The sequence below is a fragment of the Anoplolepis gracilipes genome, chromosome 15, assembly GCF_047496725.1.
Source record: "Anoplolepis gracilipes chromosome 15, ASM4749672v1, whole genome shotgun sequence".
Taxonomy (NCBI): domain Eukaryota; kingdom Metazoa; phylum Arthropoda; class Insecta; order Hymenoptera; family Formicidae; genus Anoplolepis; species Anoplolepis gracilipes.
Window position 1 is genome coordinate 1910835 of NC_132984.1, and position 18447 is coordinate 1929281.

The following is an 18447-nucleotide window of genomic DNA, read 5'->3' on the forward strand; positions in this document are numbered from 1 at the left end:
CTAATTTAAATAATCATTAATATATGACATATAAAAATATAATTCGTTGTAAACGCTTTGGAAACTACAGATACGCATTAACATCACGCATTATAATACTTATTGTTAGAAGAAGTATCATGTCCATTCAAGAATGTTCCGAAGAAAGACATACAACAATGTATTTTTTTCTTATAGAAATATAAGTAAACTCGTCTATTGACGTGCAATAATAAATATAATAATGTAAATATATATATAATGTACGTCTTTATATATATGTATATATATATATATATATATATATATATATATATACATATAACAATATATATATGCATATATATATAAATATATATTCTTTCTTATATCTATTCTTTCTCTTTCTATTACAGATATATTATACACATTAAACAGCACGTACTTTTACTTCGATTGAGTATAAGAAATAGATACTTAGAAGGATACTTAAAAAATTCAATTAACAAAGATTTGTTTAAAAAAAAATCCACCCTTCTATGCTTCGTCATGTTTCGCCATATTTGTTTACATACGATTGCTTAGCTACTTTGACGAGTTGGTCGTACATGCCTGGACCAGTTTCTTTTACCAACGAAGTGAATTGACTATAGCTGTTTTGCAGTAATATATGAGGATGATCGTATTCCTGTAAAGAAAAATTGGTATTAAATTATAATTTTATATATTTTATATTACAATTTCATGCATTTATAATTTTTACAATTATATATCCATTTTTAATTCTCATCATTAAAAAATAAATTACGTTAGTATTGTGTTATTGATATTTCTAATTAAATATTACGACTGATTGTAGATGAGAATAAATGGATACATTTATTTATTTAGCACTGTAGAATAAAATAAAATATAATAAGAAATTTGAAGTGGGGAGGTTTTTTTCGTAGCCTGAGATTTCGGGGAAAAAAAATTGGACAAATACATTATTTTTCAGAGGATAAACCATATACTTACAGCCATACGACCCTTATCCATCACCAGAACCTTATCACTATCCATTATGGTGTTTAATCGATGCGCCACCGTGAGCATTGTACAGGTCGCAAACTTTTTCCTGATGGTGCGTTGGATCAGCGCATCGGTGTGCGGATCGACGTTCGCGGTCGCCTCATCCAGCATCAATATGCGATTGTTTCTCAGAATGGCTCGTGCCAAGCATACTAATTGTCTCTGACCGACACTGTAATTGCTGCCTCTGTCAAACACACGACTATCTAAACCATTCCCATTAATGCCAACCGCATCTTTCAACTCAACCTGAAATATGTATATGTACATGTTGCGAAATAGACGTATTATGAGGCAGTATAATATATTTGTTAATTATTCAGTGTGAAGTGTCGAATTTTTTCTCAGAATCTTGAAGCTTGAATGTATTCCGGAAAAAATTTTCAAAAATTGAATTAATGAAATTTTAAGATTTCGAGGCTTTAAGATCTTGAGACACGGAAACATTGAGATCTTAATATCTGTATATGTTACATTACTATCTGAATGAATAATCACAGATTTGCTTTGAAATGAAAAAATTGTTTCGGTCGACAAACCTCTTCGAGTGCTTCCCACAAATTGCTATCGGGGAATTCATCAAAAGGATCCAGATTACGCCTCAGAGTGCCAGAGAATAATACAGGATCTTGAGGAATGATGGATATTTTGCGTCGCAAATCTTCCAAGGCGATCAAACCCGTGTTTGTGCTATCGATCTCAATGATTCCCTCTACTTTCGCCAATCGAAACAGAGCTGATATCAACGATGATTTTCCGGCACCCGTTCTTCCCACGATACCAACCTACGTAATAATTATTCTTGAAGCATCTTATCCCTTCTATTTATTTTGTTTTAATAATTAAAAATTTTTAAGTATTAAAAGAATTTTTTTTTAATATATTCCATGTTGAAGACTAAAATTACAGCCTTTTAAAAATAATTGCTTTCTTTCTATTTAATTATTATTTTTTTTGTCGAATTTTTTCTCAGAAGAAAAATTGCTTGAATTCTTCAAGAATTAAAATGATGACTTTTCAAAGTAAATTTCTTTCAATGAATTTCTATTTTTTTTTTAAATTAAATCTGTTGTTATTACGACATTTTTCCATAAAATTCTCGTACCTTCTCCCCGGGATAGATCACTATGTTCAAGCCTTTAAGAACAGGTGGATCCTCGTCCGTGTAACGCATATAGACATTCCTGAATACAATGCTACCCTCTTTGGGCCAGTTTTTGGGTGCATTGTCTGGCAATATTAGATTCTCCCTCTCTTTCTTCTTTAGGTATGGTCCTCTATCTTTTAAATTCGGTTCTGCCGCAAGTTGAATGTATTCGAGCACACGTTCCACCGCCATCATCTGATTCGTCACCTCGGCGCTCTGCCGCATTCCCCACTGAATTATCCCGGTCATTGCCATTATCTGAGTGATAGCCAGTCCAACCTCGCCACCGGAAAATGCTGAAATATATATATATATATGTGTGTGTGTGTATACAATATCTCCTTTAACTCTATTGATACATTCTGTTTAAATACGGATGGATACTTTGACTTATCAACGATCAATGTTTTACTTTACGAGATAAAAATGTTGTTATAGATAAGATGAATAGAAAGATTTTCGAATAACTTAAGTAATTCTTTTAAGATAATAAGATAATTATGAAAGTTTGAAAATAAACATAGTTTTGTAACAGAATTAAATCAAAGTTTTATAAAAGAAGCAAATTTACTTTGAAAAGTCATCATTTTAATTCTTGAAGAATTCAAGCAATTTTTCTTCTGAGAAAAAATTCGACAAAAAAAATAATAATTAAATAGAAAGAAAGCAATTATTTTTAAAAAGCTGTAATTTTAGTCTTCAACATGGAATATATTAAAAAAAAACAATTTGTGTAGAAGAGTTTTGGAGATTAATTAAAGAAAATTGATGCTTACATTGATTGATTAGTAAAAAGCTGAAGGTGATGAGCGAAATGAAAAAGAAACAGAATACATCCAGAACGAATCCAAACGCCGTGCTAGTCACGATATACATATAAACGGTAGACGTATGTACATCCTGCAACTTGTCGAATTCCTGTTTGAGTATATCTTGAGCGCAATACGCTCTGATAGTTGTCAAACCGTTCAACGTGGCATTTAGATGAGTAAATACTGGTGAACGTGCTGAAACGCAAAAGAATAGCCGATAAGTCATAAAAAGCATCGGAAAGTAAATTTTTAAATTAAAAATGAATAAATTCAATAATAAAATAAAAGATTGAAATTTAAAAGAAAAATCTTTTGAAATTTTGTTTATTTTATCCTAAAGCCGCAACGAATAAGAATCAAAATAATTTTGATTCTTATATAATTGAAGGCTTTTTAGTAATTAAATATTAAAAATTAAAGATTAAATATTAAAAGATAATAAGTAATAAAATTATTTAGATAAATTTTGAAGAGAGAGAGAGAGAGCAAATTAATTGAAGAAAGACATACATATTCCTTCCAGCCGCTTGACGTTTTTACTAGTCTTTAGATAAACTTTGCGAAACCAGTAAAATATTATGCTGAGGAACACGATGGGTATCAAGAAAATGGGATTGACTACGCAGGCAACTGTTAATGAGCCAACCATCATCATGATCATCTGCCCGGCATCCAAGCACGCCTTTGGTAATAATTCATCGATAGTGCCCATGTCCTTGGAAAACCGGTTTAAGATTCTACCGCTAGGATTGGTGTCAAAGAAACGCATTCCTGTGCGAATTAATGCACTGAACATCATGTCGTGCAGACGCTGGCTGCAAGTCATGCACGTCTTGTAAAAGACCAGCGATCTGGTGATACCAATAACGAAAATGCCCACTACAATGCCTGTGTAGACATAAATGTAATCCATCATCATCGGTGATATATCTTGCTCATCCGACAGGATAGTAGCTAAATGATTTGTTGTCATATTCTCATTGTAAATATTATTTGTTTGATTCAAGCTGTGTAGTTTGGCTAGATATTTTTGCGTTTCCACAGTATTGATTCTGAAAGAAATAAATTTAAAAAATTATTTACAATTAGACACAGAAATATGTTTGCTTTAACGTTAATAAAAATTTATATTAAATAACGATATAAAATATAAAATATAATGTTGGAATAATTATTTCTTTTTTTAACTAAATACTTACAAGTAAGGCACATAGTAATCGTTGAGACTGACAATAAATTGCGTGATGATAAACAGTAATAAAACAATGAAGGCCAGGTATAAATTGGCACCAATTTGGAAGAACTTGATAAATATAGGACCTTTAACTGTACCACGTGACGTTCCCTCAAGACCGTTGTTTAGTTGCTCTTCATCTTCGTTTTCTTCTTCGTCATCTGTGCCACCGCTGGTATCCGGAGTACGACTCTGTCAAATAAATTTCGTTATCAACAATTTATTTCCCTTTTCTCTTTAAATATTATTAGATAATATTAAATAAGTTGTAAAACGCTATTTTTTTTTAAATCGTCCTAACTTCAAATTTACAAAGAAATGAAAATTATATATTTTATAAAACTCTCTTTATCTCTCTCTCTTCATAATGTTACGTATATTTATATATATATATATATATATATATGTTTTTTTTTTTTTTTACTTACTCTATTACTCGCGGAGGAAAACTTTCGTCTTATATTCATACTCTTTTCTAAAGACGAATCATCGATTTCATTCTCATCTGCCAAGAGTACTCCGTACTCGGGTCGATACTCCAATAAATCTTGATAATGAGAAAAGTATTTTATTCTCCCTTGTTCGAGCAGTATAATGCCGTCTACTCCCTTTATATATTGCAACTGATGTGTCGCCAAGATCCTCGTCTTCCCGGCTAGATATCTTTGAATACACTCTTGAAACAAATGTTTGCTGACGTGTGCATCAACCTAGAATTTTACCAAGTAAAATTCCTTATATTATCGAAATTCAAAATTCAACAAATTTTGTTCGTGAAATTTATTCCTTCAATTTATTGAATAAATCATTTTTAAAAAGGAAAATTGAAATTCCAGAAATTAATTGGAAAATTATATGTATTGTTAATATTGTTAGCTCTGCAGCGGTAATATAAATATTCTATTAATTAATTTGGAATAATTTGAATTATTTAATTTAAATTGATCGCCTTTAAAGTTTCGTGTTTATAAACATTAAGAGTCTTATTTCTCAAGTAATTTAAATTGACTGGTCGAGTCGGTTAGCGCGAATTCTTTTCCATTATTTTTATATAATGTTTTTGAATAATAAATAAGAAATAATAAAGTAAAAAAATAAAGACAACATACGAAAAGTCATCGGTCAGGAAAAGAATATACAGAGATACAAAGGGAAAACGGGAGACAATAACAGGAAAGAAAAAGGAAAGGATTTTGCACCGACGATGACTGTTTTTGATAAAGAAAAAAGAGTTATACCGGCCGGCGAAATCAATCAAAATCGAAATCATTTGTGAATAATTATTCTTTATCCACATAATCCAAGCCTCACTAATCCGCGAAAGCTCATTATATGGATTTTAAGACACACAGAATTGAAAAAAAAAAGTAATAAAGAGCCCGCACTTGAAGGCTATATAACTCTATATTTTGTAGATAAATATTAAATATTTATTTCCATAAAAATATGAAAATTATTGAGTGTTTTGAAAGTTGCTTACCGCGCTCAAAGGATCATCCAACAGGTAGATGTCCGACTGTCTATACAGGGTCCTGGCCAGATTGATTCTGGCCTTTTGTCCACCAGACAGTGAGCTGCCACGTTCGCCCACGATGGTCTGGTCACCCTGCGGAAACTGCTTGAAATCACGCAGCAGGGCGCAAGCTTTAACCACCTTTTGATATCGGTGGCGATCATAAGGCTGTCCAAAGAGTATGTTCCGTCGAACCGTGGCACCAAACACCCAGGCTTCCTGACTGGCATAGCTGACATTACCGTTGACTTTGATCTGACCTTCCATTAGGGCGATCTCACCCAGAATCGCGGACAGAAAAGAGCTCTTACCGCTGCCTACCATGCCGATCACAGCGTACAGTTTGCCCTTCTTCAGCTTCAGATTCAAATCTTCCAAAGTATTTTGCGACTGTTTATCCTCCCACTTGGCAGTTACGTTGAGCATTTCAATGGCACACCTGTCATCGTTGCACGTGGATCGTCTCTTTTCTGCAAATTATATAATATTTTGTTCGCCAATCTGACAAATACATCAGCGATATGCCTGATTTCGCAAACTCACCCTCAATAAGATTGGCAGTATTCTTTAGCAAGTCACTAGCGACGATCATTAATCCGTTCTGTTTTTTATAATCATTATTTTTGTCTAAGTTTTCATAATCATCCGCAACATCATCGTCGATGAAAGGCAGATCCTGTTTCTCTTCCTGCTTGTAGGCGGTTTGTTTGTAATCCGAACAGAGATTATCGGAGGATGCTTTAGAGATGTTGTTGCTCTGGAACTCGTCGAACAGAAGGAAACTCTGGAGCCTGCGTATAGCCACCATACATTCGGCCAGCTCGGCAAAACCGCGCACAAACATCCCGGTCATGGTCTGTGCAAGAATGTTGAAGTAGGACAAAACGACGAAGATCTTGTCGGCGGTGATCTCGTTGTGGAACATGAGCATGGTGATGAGGGTGCAGTAAAGTGCCATTCGAGTCGTGAAGAGGTTGAAGGTCATGTAGATACCGCGGATATACGAGCTTTTGGTCACCACTTGTAGCTCGAGCTTGCGAGCCAGTTCGATCATCGCGCAGAACGGTTTCTCCCATGCGTACATTTTGATCACCTGCACCCCGGAAATGATCTCGTCCATCAGCCGAACTCGCTCGTCCGTCTTGATAGCTGTCTGGAGACGGAATTTGGACGACAGTTTGCCGGTGTAAGCTAAAACCGCGAGAACAAATAGAGAACTTGTAAAAGATTTTTAGTCCCACAGAAATTATTTTTAACGCAATTTGATTAATTATGACCAAATGAGCGACTCACATTGAATCGGCACAACCAGGAAGATAGCGGCGATACCGATGAGACCGGCATAACCGACTTCCTGATACAAGATGTAAGCGACTATCAGGGCGGACAGAGGCGCCGACCACATGTGATGGATAAAAATGGAGACGAGATCAAATCTATTGACATCGTTAGCCACTAGATTAACCACTTTTCCCGGTGCTGTCTCGCCCAGCGCAGTCTTGCTCAGACGCAGAGCCTACAAGACAATTGTAAAATATATTGTTACGCAATTTGCAAGAGTTAATACGCTGATGATCATGTTGCGGAATAAAATGCGGTTCATAAATATATTTTACGCTACTTTATATGTCATAAAAATAAATAAATGTTAAAGTTCTGGTATGTGACGTTATTCTTTCTTTTTTTTTTTTTTTATAGAAGGTGAAGTGGAAAAAGCTTCGATTTTCTAAACATTTTCAGACAAACCTTCTAAATAAATTGCTCTTAAACCAACCTTTCTGTATACCACAGAACAGACAGCCACGCGAACTTTGGCACCGATGTGAAAAGCACCGAAAATGGTTTGATTGCCCACTATCACACTCATACCGCTCGCTAAACATATTCCAGCTGCGTACCAAAGAGCATTCTCGTACGGTTCAACCGAATCTTTCCGGAAGTATCGCAAGAGACCACCCAGCAGCAACGGCGTGCCTAATCTGTGAATTTTGCACAAACGTTAATTTTGTAGAATCTGCTAGATGAGTATCAGAATAATAAATATGTATAATATTTAATTTTATTTTCATATATTATATATATAATATCAATAGACAATATTGGACGCACTGTTTGGTCCTAGATTGTATGGTTTAATTAATTGTAATAATTATGAATGTATGCGATTATTTTATTATACTCTATTTCGATATATTATTATTATGTGAAACACGTGCGTTAAAATATTTGATGAATCTTTTAGACGTCTCTTAAGTGCTTTTTATCTGGGGAAACTTTATCAATTGTCACTCTATCTATAAATCTCTCCCGAATCTGTCTTAATTTTCTCTATAAGGAGTTAAGCTTAAAGCTATCAAGCTTATCGTTAACTTTATCTCTAAAAAATTATTTGACTCAACAATAAATTGACAATCAAATGCGTGTTATTTCTCACTAAAATCGATTGTCTAATCTCTAATCCATAATACCTTATCACAAATTCGTTGAGTATCTGAATCACTCCGAGCAAGAAATACTCCCACAAGAATGTACGGAAAATGGTCTTTAGCAAACTTGGCCTGCGTTTTCCTTTCTTCGAATTATCCAGCTCGATTTTCCATCGTCTGAAAACACATCGATATCCTACACGTTATTGTCACTATGTCTTAATAAAAAAAAAAAAAAAAATGAAAGAAGACAGAGAGGGAAAAAAAGTCCTCAAAATAGCTTCTCCTCTTTTCTGACATATGATCTCGATACTCACTTTTCTAACCGATCTCCGAGTACATTCGATCGGTCTTTTTTCAAAGGTTCAAACAAGTCCTCCACTTCTAGAACTTTCTTGTATCCCGTTTTGAATAAACTGATGGTCCACCTGATGATTCGATAAGAGAAACAATTTAATTAAATTCCATTACAGCAAAAATCGTGTAATAAATTAGAAACGATCTAATAATCAGAATAAATGACAAGGTGAAGAATAAAAATTGAAAGATTAGAAGTTTAAAGGCAATATAACTTGAAAACGAACATATATGTGACCGGCGTGATATTCTAACTTTGTCAACTTGTCTCGACAAACACATTGTCATTCTCAAACATAAATTTAAATCGCACGAGAAGATAAGGTGCAATTTGACGCACATAAAAACAATCTTGCGTGGCACAAAGTTGTGTATAACACATTGCGCATTATTTTGAAATGTCATTCTAAATGATTGTTCTTAATATTAATGCAATTAATGACGTACCTTAACGAGAATATTTTACCTTAATTTAATTAATGCATGAATATTATCATATGTTGAATATAGAAATACTTAAATGCGCAAATGTACAGATATTCAACCACATCAAAAATATGTATTCAATCTCTAAATCTTTAAACGTATTCAACTATCACACTTGGATAGCTAATCTAAATTCCATGGATTCTCATGAAAGTCTGATAAATATCGATTTATTCGAGAAACTGTACGACTTACCACCATAGCAATACAGACACAACATTTGCCTTTTCTCGTGGATTCGGTTTCGATTTGATTTTCGTTGAATCCATTCTTAGTCCTTATTCGTGGCATTAACTCGCCGCTAATCACCACTTGAATCAGCAAGATGAAATGATTGATTAGCTTATCGAGTTAGATACACAGCAATTATTAACACGTGTCACTTTTGTATTTGACGTTTGAAACGATTCTTTTTGAGCGATGAAAAACACTTCCTTTCTTTTCAACAATTTGGAAGTATTAATATATTCTCTTCAATTAACATAAGTAATCGATAAGTGCGATAATGAACTAAAGTTACAAGGAAAATTGACTTCACTTTTTGATATCAAAATTATCAGCTGTGATCTTTTCGCGCAATCACATTGAAATTAACACTTGACGTATCTTGTTATATATAAAGTTTTCTTGCAGATATCACCAGTTCCCACGATTAATCGTGCAGATATGTATTTAGTTTGCGAATCTTCAATTATCTTGCTAAAGTAAGATATCAGCTACTAAATCGTCTGTCACTCGATATTTATCTTCAAGTGTCTTTTTTGTAATTCTTGGGATGTCTCAGTGATTGTATCTAGCAATTTTTAAATAAAAATAATTAAATATATATACAGAGATATACATATAATAATTGTGATTGACATTATTATTTTTATGTATATAATAATTATTTAAAACGTACATAGATGATAACATTTATATTTAGATAATAATTCATTTTTACTAATAATTTTTAGCTGATAAAATTTTAAAAATATTTCTAATACTTACTAATGTTCTTATGTTATTTTTTGCTTTTTTAATTCCACCAATCGGCGTCGTAGTAGAAAAAAAGCGGACGCACCAGACGATTGTAGTAAATCCAGCTAAGGAAAGGACGATCGGTTTGTTAGTCCAGTAGTCGAATGTAGACTCTTCGAGTATGTCTGTCTGTTTAAAGAGAAGAAACTTGTATCATTCGTTTGCACTCTCTCCGCCTTATCTAGCTACACGCGATTTGTTTGCCTGCTGTGTCATTTCTCAAATAGCATGGAAGGTCATGCAATCGCAATTATAGCTCACACTTATCATATAAGTAATAAAGTACAATTAAGATGCAGACTCGTCATGAGTTTGCGATCGACGACTTGCTACAGAACCTTGTTTTTATTTAGACATATATATACAAACCTGAGAAAGTTAAAATCAAAATTAAATTTAAACAATTGAAAGATTTATAAGCAGAATTCAAATTAAAAATATATAAGAAAATATTGCGCAACTATGTATAAATTATAAAATAATATAATTACAGATGGCAACATTTGAATTAAAAGATTATAGATTATTCAAAAAGTTAAAGTTAACAAATGTAATAATTTGTGTCGTTAAAATTGGTATTTATTAATTATTTAGTATTTATTTAATTATCTCTTCAATCAAGCATCTTGTTCAAAAATTATATAAAAGCATTGCACACATACTATGAGTTATTAAGAGTTAAAACTCTTCGAGATTTATGTAGTTAACTTTTTCTTATGCAAAAGTAAAAATATATTTTTAATTAATATTATACTAGACATTAATATTTAATTAGGGAAAATCCATCTAAACTTTGATAAATGTGGAAAATACTAAGTTTATTGGTCATTGATTAGATATATATGCTATAATGATGCAAGAAAAAAGGCGGCATCAATAAAATCCTTATAGCAGATAAACATTTTTAATTAACCCTTTGAGTCACAGCGGGTCACCCAGAGACTTACCTTTCTTTTCGTACTTTTTTATTGTTTTAACTATTTTCTTATCAACAAATACCGGATTTTTTGTTTCTACAGAGTCTCTAGAACATCAATAAGTGTAAAAAAAATATGAACAGTCATTAATTGTTAATTCCAAAAATACCATATATAAACAAACAGTCAAAATTAGTACTTTTTTTACGAAAAAATGCATTTTCTACTAATCTATTATGACAATAAATACGGCAATTTTTTTATAATCTTAGTACACTCTAAAGTATTTTTCAGAATTTTTTTAGAATTTTCCACCGTGTTGTTTTTGTTAAATCCTCCTGTTTTTGATAAAAAATATATAAAAAAACAATATTTTCTGTTCTAAATTAAAAATAACAGTCGTATTCTTTTTTTAAATTTTTTCTCTGAAGGTTTTTTTAGATCGCAGAATCTGAATCTAAAGCAAAAAAATTTAATTTTCAAAATTTAATATAGAGATCCAATATGGCGGAAGTAAAATTTCGTCTGCCATATTAGATCCGTCATCTTGAATTTTGAAAATCTGACAAGGGATTCGTAATCAGCAACCCCAAAAATCCTTATATACCAAAATTTATAAAATACTGACAATTAGAAAAATTCGTGACTCAAAGGGTTAATATTGTGCTAGACATTAACATTTAACGAGGAAAATCCACTTAGCCTTTGACATGTGGAAAATACCAAGTTTATCAGTCATTGACCAGATATACGCTATAATAGTGTAAGAAAAAAAGGCATTAATAAAATACTTATAGCAGATAAATTATCGTCTTCGCGTGTTATCTTCACTAACTAATATACTGTCAACTATTTCTCATAGTTAAAATAATTTTTCAGAAGTCGCTTTTTTATTACTTGAAAAGTAATAAAAATTTAATCCATTATTTTAAGGAGCTCGTTTTTTTTTATTTATTGTTCAAATAAAACTTCTTAAAGTGTTTTCTATACACAATAGAAAAAGATTAAAAAATAACTAATTTTAATTATTGCAATATTAAATCATTTATAAAAAAATAATATGAATTTTTATGGTTTTCTTATAATATAGAGAAATGATCAAGGTTCTAAATGAAAGGAAACCAAGTCTGCTTTTTATTTGGTCTTTTTGGGTTCTGTTAATATCGGGTTTTACGATAGAAAGAGAGAGAGAGAGAGAGAAAGAGAACGGTCTTAAATTCAGGGCCGAGTTTACCTTGCTTAGGAAGGTCTTTGTAGATCTATATATTTTTTATATCTATACAGCTTAAATCGAGTTACTAAAATTTGCTGTGTAAATTTACAGATCAAATTAAGCCAAAAAAAAGGGAAAATATAACGATCATTTTATGAAAATTTATTAAAACATTTATTATAACGGAAAGAATATATTCGAAATATAATACACATGTATTTAATGTACACAAATTTTCTATAAAATGCACATGATATAATAAAATATATAAAGTAGAGGTATAGTATATTAATTATATGACTGTTATAATTATATTAGTATGATGCTAAGATATTTATCGATTTAATTTGTGGAATAAAATTTACTCTCTAGAACTTTCCATATTGTTATCTAAATTTATTCTTTGAATTCTCTATAGAAAATAATTGACAAGGCATCCTAATCATTACCGACAATATTTTTCAGAATATGAGTACGCGTGATAGCAAAAGCGATAAAGTCTTCCACATAGCTTTGCTCCATTCATATCGTAAAAGAATTACATCCGCAATAGTTAAATGCAAGAAAGTGTTTATAAATCCCAAAATATTTGATTTTGTCTTGTAAAAGAATCACACATCGCATTTATTTTATTTATTTATTTACACGTGTATTTATCATATTTAATATCATATTTTATTATCAATTATTCTTTCATGTAATATCAATATAATATTAATTATTATTAAATTAACAGATTTTTGCACTTGTATATATTAAATTAATTTTTATTTATTAATTAAATTTGAATAAATATTTTGTTATTTGCAATTGTTATGATAAATTTTTTCATTCGATAATGGAACGATTAATTATTATGATTAAGTACTTGGCTAATGTATTTAAGGAATGCTTTGTAAAAATACGATCTTAAAAACAAAATCGTGAAACAAGTGCAAAGTCGTAACAAAAATTATTTTAGATTATCTGGTTTATATTTATACATTCTTATAATATTATGAAATCATGATATATCATGATGACAAATAAATATTTTCTTTCGATAAGAATCTATTGCAATATAATTGCATAATAAATAGCACAAAATAAAGTAATGGTTATTTTATACGAGATACTGAAAAAAAAATTATAATAAATATATTTCAAATACTCGCACAATTATACAAAGAATCCGCAGTTTGCTGTTTTCTTTACCACAAAAATGTTACGACACATTGCCGCAAATTACGTGATACGCAAATTTGATTAACACATGTGGCAAGGTTCCAAAGATTTCTTCGTAGAAGATATTTAATAGTATCTCAGACTGATAAGCATCGTCATCTATGTCGATCATGAATAATGCAGAGCAGTATAGTTAGTTGCCTTCCAACTATGTATCTCAATGTTAAAACAAATAACTAATCTTTATGGATAATTATTATAAAAAATTTATTCGTTGCTTTTATCATTCTATTGCAATATTATTATATAGTGATTTATTTTTATGTATATAATAATTATTTAAAACGTACATCGATGATAATATTAATAAAACACCTCGAAAAATTTATTGGAGAGAAATTCATGATAGGGAGAAGTAATCAAAGCTATATAAGTACAATATAATGTGTAATATTTGTACACATATGTAATAATAATTCAAAATATTGTATAATGACTTAATATATATGTATATATTTTTTATTATTTATGTATTTCATAAATAATGATAATTTTATGAAAATAAAAAAATTGAATATGTAAATTCCAATTTTTAGAGATATTAGATATGTATATAGATATGAATATAGATATGTATATAGATATATAGAACAATATATTATAACAATGTATTAAAATTAACATTAATATAACTATTTTTTCTTCAGTCATTTCATGTATCATATGTATACATACGAGTGACACTTTGCACATCGGAATTAATTTAGAAACAAAAGCATTAATGCAGTTTGACCCTGCTAGAATAAATAAGAGTCACAAGAGAATAAATAACAACGTCATAGTAACATGTGCGTTGGCGTTGGCGATCAATGGTCAAAAAGAATAATTGCAACTGTGCAAAGCGCTGAGTAGTAACAAAGTTATATAATACGGCAGTTCTTTTCTTAACAGAATCACGTAATACCTATACAGAATCAGGCAGAGAAATGGATAATAAAGAAATAAATAAATTTGTGGGCCAGCTGAATCTGTTTGTGCTAATTACGGCATATACAGGTTTAGCTGGCCCAAAAACTTATTTATTTATTTATTATTCATTTATTTATGTATTTATTTATTTACAACTGAGAAATAACGTATCAAGATAAGAATAATAATAATTATTATAAATTTAAATTATATATTAAGCTCTCCCAACGTTTCTCTACTAATAGGAAAAAAAAATATATATTTTAATACTCGAATAAGTCTAACTAATCCGCTGGGATATTATAACAAATCTATAAATGTAGTGTTATCACATTATACATTAAACATTATAGATAAAAGACGAATGAAATTCTTGTTGATACCACATAACTTCGAATACCAAGATAATCTTTAAATATATTTAGAGTATTTAAAGATATCGTAAACTTAAATTTAATTTCTCTCGTGGAAAATGATGTAGTTTTTAAAAAATGATTAAATTAATTTGACACTTCAAAACAAATAATTGAATAAAAATATTGTATTAAAATATTATAATTAAAATTTATTATACAACATATTATTAATGCTACAATTAAATTACGATATTATAATAATAAATAAAATATATTAATATAATTAATTATATTAATATATAATTATATTAAGATTAATCTTGTTATTATCAAAGATTTAAATAATTTCATCATAATTCTCATTTTGTACAAATTGCCAAAATCTTTCTATCTTATTATTTAAAGATTCTGGAGATGATAATTATTTAAAAATATTTCTATGATAGTGGGGAGCTAAAACTCGAAACATATGATTTCTCCGATCAAATGTCAATTTAGCTTTCCACCTCTCCAGTGATGGTTCCTGTTATCATAGTAGAGGCTGACAATGAATAGTCTTTGGGTACTGAGTAGATGGTCGACGGAAAAATTGGCTGGGAAAAACACAAAGAAATATGAGGAAATGCTCGTTCCTCTCAAAGTGCTACAGAACAATACTTATGTACTAATGCATAAATATGTAAAAACCAGCATCAAGGTCTCAAGTAACATTCCCAGTATGATGCTTGGGATCTGAGGGATAAAAACTCACCATCCTTAAATTACATGAAACAAAGCTGAAGCAAAATAAAAAGCCATGATGATGAATTCTAAAAGATATAATCTTAATAAGATTTGATACATCAATCAAATAAAATATTTCTTATATATGTATGAGACTGAAATACATCAGATAGATATAATGGCCTCGTTCGCTATAAAATCTATTGAAAACCGATTAAATATTAGACGTTATAACAATAATTGTTTGCAATTTGTTCGTAAGACACTAGGTCAATTATTCAGCGACGCGTGATACGTAATCTTTATTGAAATATAGGCTGATCATGACTCACATTTGACGCAACGACTTTGTAAATAAGCATCATCTAAAATACATATGTATCACGCGGCTTTTTTAATATTTTAAAACATATATTTGTCAACTTATCAGGACATGGAATTCTTCAGAAACTTAATTTTGCAGCTTACTGACAAACATTTAATAAGAAAATTTTGTTTAAGTGCAAATATTTACTCTAAATAAAATAATTGTTTGATTAAATAATTGTTATTAAAATTTTTTAAGAACTGTAACTAAAAATGTAACATGATAAGAGGAATAGAAGGATTGCAAAAGATTTTTGTTAAGGAAAAAAAAACATAAAAAATATATACGTACAAAATAAAATATATGTATAAAATTTTTAAAATTCCAAGATTTGTCATTTAAATTGGGAGTTTTTTTTTATAAAATTCACAACTCAAAATATTTCAAAACTCATATGCAAATTCAAAAATGACTTTCCTTATTTAAGAATCACAGGTAAATCTAAATACCAAGAATTAAAGCATGTGTTGAATAACAAATGAGAAGGTAGTTTAAGCACGTACGATGCGATACACACGTTACACATGATAAGCAGATTTGTATCCGATCAAAAGTCAATATTTGAAAGTGACCAAGAGCAAGAGCGTATTTTTCAAAGTTAAATTAGATACACCAGCTCTGACATTTGCGGATATTTTTTTATATTCAAATATAATAAAGAATATTTTAAATATTTTTTATATTCAATTTAATTTAAATATTTTCTATATTCAATTCAATTTAAATATTTTTTATATAGAAATAAAAAACATTAGAAATAAGAGTGGAAAGAAAAAATTAAAAGATTCTTCTAAATTTTCCCTAAGTACTTAATTCTTTTTTTTTTATTTATGAAAAACAAGAGTTTTATGCAAAGAAAACAAACGTTTGTCACGTTCACTTCTTTGCGTCATGTGTGTATTGACGGAAAATTTACGCGTAAATAAATTCTTATCTGCAAGCACTAATCTGATTGTGAGTTACTTTCGACGTTATTATCATATAGTGATGTCAGCCTTTACTCTTTCCAGATACTCTCAAATAACTTGTCTGAAGGAGCTATGTCAAATACGTATGTTTAAAAATGTTATTTTCAATTATAAAATAAAAATATAATTTATCTTTCATTTTTCAAAATTTATACATGTGTAATTATTTTTACAAACACATAATATACTTTTTCAAAATTCCTTAATTTTCAAATGCTTCGTTGGCTAATACGAATTACATTATCAAAAATCTTTTGCACGAATTTATCATAGAAGCTGAGAATCAATAATTTAAATTAAATTATCGAAATCAAGAATCTCTCTAAAGCAAAGTATGCTTTTAAAAATATTCAACACAATACATCCTTTATTCTGACGATAAACGTTATACCGGATGTTTTGAGATACTGGGTGAACAATGGCATATCATAAAAGTATTCTTCGCAAAGTGACTTGTCTCATGATGTAATCCTTCCGTAACGTATATTACACGAGAACGAAACGCGTCCAGCAGAAACCAGTTACGCTTAAATAGTGAGTGCAATTAATGTAACGGGTGTTTCAATCATATGTAATAGTTGTTTTATTCTAACAATAATATTAATAATAGCAGTAATAACTATAATGTAATAACTATAGTAATTTTATAACTATTTTTTCTCTTGATATAAAAAGACCACAAAAAGAATTTTTTAATTAAATGTTATTATATGTAAATATATTATTTATGATTACAAGCAAGAATATAATTTCATAACTCATATATGACATATCAAGGATCGCGCGTTTTCTCTCACATGTAGTTTCCAGAGATGTTTGAAATCGATTTCTCCCCAGAATAACGAAAAGTAGGGAAAGGTCAAGCGTTCTAGAGAATTGCCGATAGCATTTAGTAAAATATCGATCCAGAAAACACGGTGAATAAACACATTTATATTTCTTATCAAAAACACGCCTGTAAAATATAAGATAGCAATACATTCCTCTGAGTATTTTTTTTACGAGTATTTGAAATTGAAAATATCGTAACGTCACGATCACGATAGTTCAAAATATAGTGTGTTACAGTACTCCGAAATTTAGTGTGTTACAGTACTCAAAACATTGTAACACATCATTGCTATTTTTGAATTAAATTTATAATTGTATATACCATTAAAAACTATATTACAAGCTACAAGCTTCGAAATAACTCTCTCTTTCTCACAGTGTACAACTAGAAATGACATGACTATTTTTGGCAAGCTCCGCGAGAGAATTGGGAACTGATAAATGACTCGCCGCGTCACTCTCAAGCATAAATAAACAGATGTTGTACGACCGGTCGAGCTTTCTTCTCATTAAAATTAAAGCTCGTCTCTCACCTAATCGAAAATTTTGTTGCCGTCGATGTATCGTACTTTAGGAATAGTTCACTGCACACGTGGCCGGATGCTTCACTCTGCTTTTGCTACACAAATACACTACAAACACACTATTCACACACGTATGAATACAAAATTACACAACGACGGACAAAAACAACTGGCCATGACGACGTCTGCGCGGGCACTGAGCCACTGAGCCTGCATTGAGCGTCACGCTCCCGCTGCATGCAATCCTTCGTCAGCCGCTCAGCCAAGAGCCAAAGGGATGCCAAACGATTACAGATGGGAACTTAAAAGGGGGAGAATCCCGTAGGAAGATTCCCATTTTAGATATGAGATCATAAAGCGTCATACTTTTCGGATAAAAATAATTGTGATG

General features: G+C 30.4%; 1 protein-coding gene across 1 annotated transcript; it reads right to left on the bottom strand.

Annotated features, from left to right (window-relative positions):
- Positions 1–321: 321 nt before the first annotated feature.
- On the bottom strand, positions 322–18404 carry LOC140673682 (ATP-binding cassette sub-family C member 4). The gene is made up of 17 exons (XM_072906769.1): positions 18066–18404; positions 9995–10153; positions 9200–9797; positions 8479–8589; positions 8204–8338; positions 7510–7714; positions 7029–7251; positions 6279–6926; positions 5703–6205; positions 4651–4932; positions 4188–4414; positions 3499–4040; positions 2953–3183; positions 2135–2472; positions 1569–1814; positions 976–1278; positions 322–646 (listed from the first exon to the last, which is right to left on the bottom strand). The coding sequence occupies exons 3-17, from the start codon at positions 9271–9273 to the stop codon at positions 506–508; spliced, it is 4209 nt and encodes a 1402-aa protein (XP_072762870.1). The 5' UTR covers positions 9274–9797; positions 9995–10153; positions 18066–18404; the 3' UTR covers positions 322–505.
- Positions 18405–18447: the final 43 nt, after the last annotated feature.